The sequence below is a fragment of the Phalangium opilio genome, unplaced genomic scaffold (genome assembly GCF_054372755.1).
Source record: "Phalangium opilio isolate 3A_F unplaced genomic scaffold, DU_Popi_V2 ptg000113l_1, whole genome shotgun sequence".
NCBI classification, from domain to species: Eukaryota; Metazoa; Arthropoda; class Arachnida; order Opiliones; family Phalangiidae; genus Phalangium; species Phalangium opilio.
Genome location: NW_028324209.1, coordinates 6,332,814 through 6,344,423, shown reverse-complemented (window position 1 = coordinate 6,344,423; position 11,610 = coordinate 6,332,814). Strand labels below are relative to the sequence as shown.

The window sequence follows — 11,610 nt, the reverse complement described above, 5'->3', positions numbered from 1 at the left end:
TTTCAGTGTATCTTGTTTTCGTCGCTTTTTCTACTTGGGCTTTTCTGTACCTTTCTTCTTCCTCAAATTGTTGCTTTCGACGCTCATCAATTTCTTGTCTAACTTCATGTCGATGTTGATTCGTGGAAGCGTGACTAGGTGTAGTAGTTTCTTTCTTGTTTCCAAAAATAACAATTAAATAAACGACAGCAAAAAAGATGATAATATCACGAATCATATTGATTTTACTACGTTCTCGCTTAAGTATTTCTCCGCTAGAACTGAATCTAGATTTATTTTGTCAACGGATTTTCACTAACGACTATACACCACAAGAACCAAAAGTAAAACTTAAAACTGAATATATAATAAGCAAAAAGGGGACGAATCTTCTTACCCTAATCCGCGTACATTTGGCTGTTTGCCATTAGTTTTGGCAACAGCTTTTTTATGAAAATGTAAGAGGAAGTCAATTCAGTAGAAATTAATCGTTGAATTATTAAAATTAGAGTAGATAGAAGGCGCCAAAAAATTAAAAGCAATTAAAAGTTAATTAATTAATAAATAAATAAATAAATAAAACAAAGGTCCGTCATAAAACGGTAGTAAAATACATATTTTATTATAATAGGCAATCAATTTCAAATAAATTTTCCATCTCAACATTATTTGTACTTGCAGCTAACACGTTATTTACACCTTGTTACATTTTTCTTTAGCGCTGACTAAAATAAAATTATTTATTAAAGGACGAGCGTCAAACTTATTATACCAAGCTTTTTTTAAAACTTACTTGAAGCAGAAATGAACTGAGGTAACAACTTATCCCATAAAGAGCACTGATGGTACCTAAGATTACTGGCGTCATCAACGGTACTCTCCAGCCCAATGGTGATATGCGCTCTTTTATTTTTGGAATACAACGGCCATTTTGGTTCATTAGTTCCAAGTGACTCCCCATTTGGATCCCTTCATATAGTATTGTCATTTAAATTAGGTTTTCTGACAACTCATTTGAAAACTAAGATTAAAACGTACCCGTATTTAGCAAAATTGGCCCAGTATCCAATAACCCGTTTGCTCAACTCAACTTCCTCTTCAGGGTACGATCTTGACGGGTCTAAGGGCCGACCAAAAACAAAGTATAGTTCGTCTCCGTGCAAGGATTTGGTCCATTTCGGTAAAGGAACTTCGGAAGGATGATGACTGAACTGGTACCTGAAGACCCTGTTACCATTATCCGCTGTAACATCACTAAAAGAATTGATGGCGCAAAGCATCATGAGATCGGTACCAAAATGAATGGCATTTTCCCTAACTCTTTCTAAATCATCGGGATTTTCAAAATCAGTGTAATAATGGTTAATTAAGGCAATCAACGTTTCGTCGTCGCTTTTAAATAGGTGTTTTATAGCTTTTGTAAAGTCTTCTTTACTGATGTATGAATCTTCATTGGTTCCCAAGGCTCTCGCGAATGGAATGAGCAAAGTAAGACCTTCCGCCGTATTCGCACCCAACATTATATCAACCTCGCTATCGAAATTTTTATTTTCTAAAGCTGTTTCTGGATGTTCTGGGATGTAAACTCCATCGGCAACGGGTGTAAATTTCAAAAGTGAAGATTTGGGTTGAATACCGTGAGATATTTGAACAATGGTTGCCGGGTCTACTTGTCTTAAGCAGTTTATTATGTCTTTTTTCGATTTCCCAGGTGATAAACAACCGGCTTTCTCGGCAATAGCTTCTGTTATTTCTGTCGCGGATTCTTTGGTCAGAGTTGCCCAATTTGAGTTGCTAGTGCCGCTTTCGGCAATTACTCGTTGGAATAACCCTTGACTGGAAGGAATGGTCATGTGATGGGTAACAGAAGCACCCCCAGCTGATTCTCCAAAGATGGTAACTAAATGCAAATAGAATTAATAAAATATGAAGGATAGAGTAAAAGTAGTGTTAATTACCTTTTCGTGGATCTCCACCGAAAGATTTAATATTTTCCTGAATCCATTTCAGTCCCAAAGCTTGATCCATAAGTCCGACATTACCAGGAGCTTCTTCAGGATCCAAATATAGAAATCCAAAGGCATTAAGTCTATAATTGATGGAGACGACTATGACGTCCCCTTGGGCAGCCAATAGCTGTCCATCGTACAGCTCAACTCCGGTTGCTCCCCCTTCGAAACCACCTCCGTGCAACCATACCAAAACTGCCGCGTCTTTCGGCGTGGGTTGAGGAGCCCAAATATTCAAAATCAAACAATCTTCAGTCGTTTCGACGTCTTCTTTCAGCATCCACCAATCAAATCCTTTCATTCGCATGTGGGGACTAACTAATTGATGGCAATGCTTTGATATGGTTGATGTTTGTATAGTTTCAGACCAAGGGCTAATAGGAACTGGTGGTTTAAACCTCTTGTCACCCAATGGCGGTTCCGCAAATGGTATGCCCAAAAAAGCATTTACTTTGCGACCCAATGGGGTAGTTAATTCGATACCTTCTATAAGACCAGTTGTAGTGCTGACGGTTAATTTCTCATTTTGTTCTTTGGAGTATTTTGTTGAACTTTGTTTCTGGGCTGAACTTTGACACGATTTTGCGTCGCCTTTTGGGTCCGAGCACGAACCGGCTTCGTCACGTGACTCAGTTCCATCTTTATCTTTTACCTCTTTTAGCAAGTCATTCGGGGAGGGGTTATTATCTTCACTCGCTTGTTGCGGTGAATTACTGGTAGATGTATCACTGGCATTTTGAGTAAAAAAATATATTCCAATACCAAGTACTATAATTGCAATTAACATAGACTTGTCCGCCATTTCGAAAGAGACGTCCGGGCTAACTGCAAGGAAACTGTCACTGTGATTTATTGTGGAAAAAATATTCTATCTAGTTCATATTTGTTGAGCTGATTTTTTTTATCTGTCTAACCTCCAATTTTTATCTCGCTTTATAATGGGACTGAAAAATAACCTTCAATAATAGTCGATTTTCAAGGCGACGGCCTAGACTACTATCAACTATCTTCGGTAGATGCGACGGTTACGAATTTAATAACTGATTGTATTTGCTGTAGACGTTTAAAAGGAACAACTACCGCTCTCAATGTCAAAGCAAGGAGGAAAAAATGGTTAACATCGGTCATACATATGGGGAAAAACCACTTTTCTGTAATTTAAATACTGGTTGATTTGATTTAAATTACGCTTACCTTTCCTTGTTACGTAATGGGCAAAAATAAAGCTATAAACCGGTTTGTTATAGGCCTAGGGACTTGAACATTTTGACTCCATTGAATCCAACTAAATATCAGAGCCAAAATTAACCATAATAAATTTGTGCCAAAGGTTCCATGTTAATGCCAAGTTTAATCAATTTCATTTAAAATTTGTCAAATTTAAAATAATACAATTAATATATCAATCTCATTTTCCTTCAGTTTTTTCTTTAGTATAAAGTAAACTATTTAGAGGACCAGTTTACGCCACTTTACCACACTGACTTTTTGCAGAATCTGAAAAAATGAAATTCCTTGTACTTCCTGTTTCTAAACAAAAAAAAAAAGGAATTATAATACTTACGGGCAGAAGCTATGACTTGTGGAAGAAGTTTATCCCATAAAGCGCATTGTTGTACTCTAAGGTCCCGTCCTTTGCTAACTTTCGTTTCAAGTCCTAGCGTCACATGAGACCTTGATTCTGTTGAGTATTTAGGCCATACCAAATTGTCATCTTTTGATTTTCCATTAGGGTCTCTGAAACCATCTTTGGTTAGATTCCAAGAACGCGTCAAGGGACCGTCCATAAACTACGTCACGCGAAAAAAAGCATTTTCTGACCCCCCCGTCCCCCCAGATCACGCTTCGTCACGCTTTTCTCAGATCCCTCCCCTAAAAACCACGTCACATTTCTTTAACCCCCCCCCCCCTCCGCACTATGATTTGTCTTAATTTACAAATTAAAATTGATTAATTTCTTGAGTGATATGCCGCCCTCTCAGAAATATTTTGCTCGGCTGAAAATTCAAGTTCTCTTCCGTTTTAAGCTTTTTCACTCTGATTGACCTTTAGAATTTAAAAAAAAAGTTCCATAAAGCTTAGTTAAAGGGGCACACTTTTTAGGTTTTGACACTGTCACCGAAAACAGTCTAATCGAGCTTGAGATTTAGAAAATTTGCCAAAGAATCGAAACCATTTCAATCGACAGGGGAATTTGATTCATTCTCACAAATAATAGGGGCAAATAAACAAAGACATAAGGGAGTTTAAGCTGTTTATTTTAAATGCGCTATTTAAATTGGCTATATAAAAGTGTAAATAGTTGATAATTGCATAAATTTTCTACTATTTAAGCGATGATGGAATAACAATTTTGGTAAATTATTGTAACGGTGGACTATGGAATGTTGTCTTTCCCTCTTCTATAACATAAGAGAACCAATCGGCCTCTTACGGACTTCATAACAAAATCAATGCTAAATGTGACGTCACGCCTCGAAGAACCCCTCCCTCCCCCTTGTCACGGACCGTCACAAATCTAGAAACCCCCTCCCCCCCATAAGAGTGTGACGTAGTTTATGGACGGTCCCCAATATGTTAACCATTCTCACCCGTATTTTGCAAAATTGGTCCAATATTTTATCACTCTTTTAGCCAATTGGGCTTCCTCTTCAGTGTAAGACTTAGATTTGTCCAATGGCCAACCAAATATAAAGTCTATTTCATCGCCATGTAAGGACCCCAACCAAGATGGAATCGGTATCACGGAAGGATGATGAGTAAATTGATACCTATAGACTTTATTCCCATTATTGGCTAACAAATCATTTAGCGCGTTAATACTGCATAGAAACATCAAATCGGTGGCCAAATGATTGGCTTGTTCTCTAATCTTCACTGGATCTTCGGGGTTTTCCCAATCAGTATAAAAATGTTGAACTAAGTTGGCCACATTGGGGTCGTCGGTTTTCAATAGCGTTTTTATGACGATAGAGAAGGTTTTGCTGCTGATGAAGGAGTTTTCTTTGGGTTCAATTATCTTCAACATGGCTAGGAACATGCTACCCTCACCACTGGTAGCTCCAATCATGACATCAATGTCAGAATCAACCTTCTGGCTAGAGAAGGCTACGTCGGCTCTATCAGTAATGTAATCACCGTCCACAACGGGTGTGAACTTTATTGACGATGATCCAGTTGGTTTGGCATCAATGGACTTCTTAATTAGGGTCTTAACGTCCGTTTTACGTAGGCATTCGATTATGTCCTCGCGTTTTTTGGCGTTTTTCGAGCAACCAACAGCGTGTGCGATTGATTCACCAAGTTTAGATGAAGCGAATTTATCTGAAAAGCCCCAGTTGGCGTTGCTGCTACCACTTTGGACAATTACTCTCTTGAATAGGCCTTGACTTGATGGAATGCTCATGTGGTGAGCGACTGACGCAGCACCAGCACTCTGACCGAATATGGTCACTAGAAATTGTGTTCAATTAGATTTAAATAGGTTCGAATTTGAATAAAAAGGTTCCACAATTCCCTGGCTGGCGGTTCTTTTTCTGCGTTTGGAGGATTTTACGAAAACTTAATGGCTGATTGGTGATCGGAAAGGGTACGAAACGAATGGCGCAAGCGACTTGTGAACCCGTTATTAATTATATATAATTAATTTCCAATTTACCTCTTTGTTTATCTCCACCAAAGGCTTTTATATTTTCCTGAATCCATTTCAAGGCCAAAGCTTGGTCTTTAAGTCCAGCATTACCAGGTACATCCTCGTGATCCAAATACAAAAAGCCAAAAGCGTTCAATCGATAATTTACCGAAACCACAATGACGTCACCTTGGGATGCCAATAACTGTCCATCGTACTTATCCGAAGTCGAAGTACCACCTTCGAAAGCTCCACCGTGAATCCATACCATTACAGCCGCGTCTTTAGGGGCGGGTTCAGGGACCCATATATTCAAGGTCAAACAATCCTCGGAAACGTCATCGTCAGCCGCAATCCACCACTCGAAACCTTTAATACGACCGTGCGGGCCAACAGCTTGGTAACACGACTTGGATCTTGACTTTGCGGATAATGTTTCAGTCCAAGGCTTTATAGGTACCGGCGCTTTAAATCTGGCGCTACCGAGGGGCGGTTCCGCGTAAGGTATACCCAAATAAGCGTGGACCTTTTGACCTAACGCGGTTTTAATTTCAATTCCTTCAATGGGTCCTGATGCGGTATTAACTACTAAATTGTCACAGAATGCCGATGAAATAAAGTAGACCAACGTTAATAGTAACAGCGTTACTTTCGCCATTTTTGTGTTTTTGCGTTCTCTTCAAGTCCGTTCAGGACCCCGGGGCAAATTTGGGGAAAAAAATGTTGAATTTCTAGACTTTTGCTTCGGTTTCACTCCCCTTTAGGTATCCCTACTCGTAACTCGTAATAGATAAGGCGCTAAGTTTCAACGACCCGGTCCGAAGCTTGGCATAACGACGTATAGCTTCCTCGATAAATTTATTCGCGTTAGTGATTTTTGCTTGTAAATATTATCTACGAGTCCTTGAAAAAAATGCCCTTCCCGTACATCATTGCGAGTCATTTTTTGTTTTGTTTCAAATTTCATGTAATCATTATTTCTGACCTTCATTTTTAGTTGTCTTGATGAAATTTATAAATGAAATATATATAACGACACAATGGAGGTTTATGAGCTCATAGAAACTTATGGCGACTATTCATAAGTTCTCAGATCACCTATGCGTTCTTACAAATTTTGAAGTAGGGATAATAATATAAGGAAATCTAGCATGTATCAAATATATACTTTCATATTTATATATATACTTTGTAATTATCAGTATTCCAACCTTAATAAAAAAATTATCGTATCAATTAGTATAATTATGAAAGTGTTTGAGTTCGAAATTGGAAGATTAAAATTACAACTGATTGTGAAAAGCGAGCTTGTTTTAAAGGGAGGCCGAAGAGGAAAATAAAATAATTTTTACGCGATTATTTTAATAATGTTTAAATCTACCTACATAGTAAAATATCAAGGAAAATAATTTTTATGAATTAAAATCGATTTTATAAATATAGTAAAGGAATCGATTAAAAAAAATGATTTTCGTCTCTTTAGCCTCTCTTTAAGGAGTAATAACCTACTACCCTCTATGAGTTAGTTTATATATGTACATATTAATCCGATAATCCTATTTAAATATAGTTATATGCTCAATAAAGACTTGTATATTTCTTTATTAGCCAAATAATAATATTTTTTTCAAATATGTTGAAATATTAGAAAGGTCCACAGACGCCGCTAGCTTCTTAAAAATCAGACAGAACATTAATACTTTACAGAATAAAGGAACTACTTCTTTCACTACAAAGGTTTTATATGTTGTATAGCTTCGCGTGGGTTTGACTTTGATGCGTTTCAAAGCTGGTGATTTATTTAATAATAAGTATATATTTATTTAATGATTTATTTTTGATAGAAATACAAAATTCAAACCGATTAAAAATAAATTTCTAGATTTATAAGGCTACGTAAAATTCCCCTATTTATTTATTTATTTATTTTTTATAAATTCTTAATTAAAATTAAACCCCAAAAGTAATATTATATACAATAATTTGTTTAGTAAATTCATGCGCCTATCAGATACTGTAAAGCTTGTAGTTGATTTTGAGTGTAATTAATGCCCTTTATGGAATGTACTACTTACTACTTGTGTATTTGTTAATTATAAATTATACTGAGATTAAAAATTAACTGACTATATTATACTGCCTATTTCTAGATTAATCTGCATTGAAAATAGACTTCAATTACTAATACTTATGTGATTTTCTGTAGCGATACTGTTAATTATGCTTTTCTATACAAGATGTTACTGATAAGACTGCCATAAATTAAGGGGAATGTTCTTTGGTCGATTTTGAGTCGAAAATGTAACTTCTATCTCCATTTTGCCGTAAAGGCCACTGTTTTCGAGTTATGATTGGAGTGTTTTAGGGATGACCCCTGAATTAAATTAGAAACCAGTTTCTTAATTAAATTTAAAGGGGTCATCCGTAAAATACTACAATCTTAACTGAAAACAGTGGCCCTACAGGGCAAAATATCATAGAACATTTTCGACTCAAAATCTCCCAAAGAACATCCTCCTTAATTTATGGCAGACTTATCAAAAACACCCTGTATAATTTAAAAACTAAGCTACATTAATTTATAAAAAACAAGAGAAAAACCCAAAGTAAATAAACAAATCAAAATATAAAAAACTCGAAAATTTTAAAACCTGATTAATTATATACTGTATATAACAAAAACACCGGGGTATTAATGTTAAGTCACTTAAGGCTTAATTTTTCTGCGTATAGTGGTTTTCGTGATTAGATCAAAAATACTTCGTATAATAAGATTGGCAATTCACCGGTGATAAGTATAGTGGGTATATTTTCTGATATACTGAATTATAAAAAATATATCGTTTACTGAAAGATCTGTTAAGTTATAAAATTTGAAATCCAGACCAGATATCACTCGATCCAGGTATTCTGTAACACAAAAAGGTAAAGATACCTTGGTCAGACATACTTGAGTATGCCCATCGTGAATTTAGACATTGCATTATGTTCGGAAGCGAGAGAAATGAACAGTGGAGGTGTCTGGGGTAAGCAATAGAAGATATAGCCTACAGACCAATACTTATGGAAATTATTATACGGTTATTATTATAAAACCAGTTATCCTAAAGCAAAATTTGCATAATGGAAAATGTAATAATGTTTTTGATAGTTTAAAGGGATACTTCAGGTTTGAATTTTTTCATTTGTAATCGAAAGAGCGTATAAAATAATGAATATATCAATTTGAATCATTAGCCTGGTGTATCTCTTTAAATTATTCCAACAAACATAAGGCACTCTAGTTTCAGTGACCTTTGGCCTCTGATTTGAGAAACTGATCATGCTGAGCCATACAGCAAAATGATGCACAGAAATAAAATGATATGTTCTTCGTCAACATATTCAAGAGCAAATAAAACAGGCGTGTAAAACCAACAGTTTTTCGGTTTGATATTAGAAATTCAACGGGCTTACTTGTAAATATTTCAATCGTCATCACTAAAATAAAAATCATCTTTTGAGTAAACAGTGTTAGACCTTTTAGGATTAACAGCGGATTTTCGAATCTTTTCCAATTCGTCTAATTGTCCCTAAACAAAATGCAATTAAAATAATTAAGGTGAGAGTTACTATATTATGATAGATGCAAATTAGGGAATCAATAAAGAAAAAAGGGGGCTTTTTGTATTTACCTGCACTAGTTGCATGTGATGAGCTCGTTTCGCGGCTATCATCTTCATAGGGAAAGGATTCAGTTCGTTAAAGGCAATCTGAAAAATAACATTAAAAATAAAAATAAATAAACTTAAATACGTAAACAAATAACAATAACAAAGTGCTTCTATTTTCGCAGTTTTACTCTGGTTTTACTAAATATAAATATAAGTGAAGGTTAATGTCAAAAAATGAAGCTCTACTTCACTCGACATAAATAATTCTGGAGCTATATACTTAGTGTGAGATAAAACAAAGCCACCTGTAGAATGTATAGTTATTATCAGAAGTAATATAAGAAACCTCCCTACGGGAGGGAAGTATACAAGACGCCATAGGCATAACGTTAAAACACGCGAGACATCCTCGAACCGCCAAATACCATATTCAGACACTATTGCTCATGGACAAGGTACGGTAGATCCTAGTCCTTTGATGTGGTCGTTGGAAAGGGAAAGAGGAAAAAGCGCTTCAAACTAGTGTAGTCTGCTTAGCTGTCTGTCGTAAAGAAATAGAAGATTCCTGATTTTGCTAATAAATATTCACATACGGTTATTTCTTAACGAAAATCTAGTTTGTTGTGAAGCCAAGAAGATGAAAATTATGAATACAAGACAAAATTTCGAGATAGATAATAACACCATTTTAAAATCTATCTATGTATAGTGTTAGTCATATACCTTGGCAAGGTAAGGGTTTAATTCAAATTTTATGCAATGACCTATGAAAATCCTATAATCGAGTCACTGCCTGTTTATTTAAGATTGATTATCATCAAAATCTAAAAATGCTGCATGAATTATTTTGTTGGAAAAGTTTAAATTTTTTTTTTTTTTTTTTTTTTAAGAGGTTTCAATGTAAATTGGGTCCCTTAAGGGTCCGCGACAAGGATGCGATTAGTCAGGTTTCAGTATGTGACTAATCAGGGAAGGAAATGAGGTTTACTTGGGAGGTGACGGAAGGGGTGTGGGGGTCAAGTCACCTCCGGCGGACACGGGGCAGTCGGCACCTATAGGGGAGGATCGCCGACATGTGTCGTATTCCCTCAATCTTTGCCGCCCAGTAGCTTGGCTTACAGGAGTGCGCCACACTCCCGGCAAAAGTTTAAAATTACAATGAGTCTGTGAAATCGACGTAACTTAAGCAGCCGACGCAATCGCGAGATCAGAGAATGTATTCCTACGCTCTACGCGGCGCGGCCCTATTTTTTATACTTTGTTTACGGCCGTATAAGTGCGCGGGGACATTCGCGGTACGAGGATGTATCAGGAAAAATTCGCCTTTGTATACTTTCCTCCCGAAGGGAGGTTTCTTATATTACTTTTGTTATTATTTAATTATTAAAAACCTTAATATATTTAAATGGAAAGATAAAAACTAGAATTGGACACATTCCAAAAGCAAAGGACTTAGATGGTATACTGTGTAATTAAAACTAACAAACAATAAGTCAAAGTATTTACGGCAATTATCGAGCCTAGAAGTTTAAAGGGAGCCACCGGAGGGTATGCTAGCCAGTCTGCCTATTCGTTTCAAATTTCGACGCTGCACTTTTGTGGCGCTGAATCTGCACGTCCAACTTCGTTTCAGTTTTCTGTGGGAGAAGCATGGTTCTAGGTGGCCATGGGGGGATACTTTCTATTCACTCCCCTCGTAGCTAGAAGAGGGCTCGGAAATCCGCGGGAGGGAAATGCAAACCCTCCGATGGCTCCCTTTAACGTATCTGCAGCCGACATTTTACAAGATGGCCGACCAGTACTTAACATATACCCTCTACAAAATAGTTTGTGCACCGTTGGTCAAGGGATTCTGGCGACACACACAGTTATCAGTGAGTGAGTGAGTGAGCATACTTTAGTAATCTATTACTCTAATTCAAATATCAACACCCCAAAATAGGGATTACACGTCATCTTCCCAAATCCTGAAAATAGGCGTAACAAGTGAAGCTATTTTATTCATTAACTCCGCCTAGACAATGTTTCAATTCCTATTCTTTAGTCTTTACCACCACGGTTTTCTTTTTTTCTTAACTTCCTCTCTTTTAACCCCATACACTTCCTAGAAAAACACTTTGAAATCCAGGGCCCGTGAGACAATAGGCTTTTGGGGAAGAAAGAGTAAAGAAGCCCACCCTAGGTCTACATTTCTACTATCTTTAAATTGCGTTTCGGACTCCAGAGACGAAAGAAAAATAAGCTCGAGGTATACTAGAGGAGAAATGGAGGTGGGGATGAAAACAAGATAAACGTGCCAAAGATTGGATCGAAGTTCGAGAGATATCGAAAGCGAAAA

General features: G+C 36.6%; 2 protein-coding genes across 3 annotated transcripts in view; both read right to left on the bottom strand.

Annotated features, from left to right (window-relative positions):
* Positions 1-570: 570 nt before the first annotated feature.
* Positions 571-6,401, bottom strand: LOC149623607 (uncharacterized). The gene is made up of 8 exons (XM_089853295.1): positions 5,647-6,401; positions 4,580-5,441; positions 3,553-3,725; positions 3,381-3,433; positions 1,938-2,856; positions 1,018-1,879; positions 773-948; positions 571-704 (listed from the first exon to the last, which is right to left on the bottom strand). Exons 1-8 carry the CDS (start codon positions 6,275-6,277, stop codon positions 673-675), a joined length of 3,708 nt encoding a protein of 1,235 aa, XP_089709421.1. The 5' UTR covers positions 6,278-6,401; the 3' UTR covers positions 571-672.
* A 473-nt stretch (positions 6,402-6,874) lies between these two features.
* LOC149623602 (TBC1 domain family member 2B-like) overlaps positions 6,875-11,610 on the bottom strand; it is a 100,100-nt gene continuing 95,364 nt past the window's right edge. The window contains exons 13-16 of one of the 2 annotated variants that reach the window (XM_089852622.1): positions 9,294-9,371; positions 9,076-9,191; positions 8,506-8,529; positions 6,875-8,440 (exon numbers count right to left, since the gene is read on the bottom strand). In XM_089852622.1, the coding sequence (XP_089708748.1) occupies positions 9,087-9,191; positions 9,294-9,371 (183 nt within the window). In that variant the 3' untranslated portion in view covers positions 6,875-8,440; positions 8,506-8,529; positions 9,076-9,086. Of the gene's footprint in view, positions 8,530-9,075; positions 9,192-9,293; positions 9,372-11,610 lie in introns of both variants that reach the window. The other variant, XM_089852621.1, reaches the window with a different exon arrangement.

What these genes read in the sequence shown, in the direction of transcription:
- LOC149623607 (XM_089853295.1), bottom strand. Translation starts at nt 6,277, where the DNA reads ATGGCGAAAGTAACGCTGTTACTATTAACGTTGGTCTACTTTATTTCA. An exon ending in ACCAATTTTGCAAAATACGG is followed by an intron (nt 3,726 to 4,579) that starts GTGAGAATGGTT and finishes AGATGGTTTCAG; the next exon opens with AGACCCTAATGGAAAATCAA. An exon ending in ACAAGTCATAGCTTCTGCCC is followed by an intron (nt 3,434 to 3,552) that starts GTAAGTATTATA and finishes TCCTCTAAATAG; the next exon opens with TTTACTTTATACTAAAGAAA.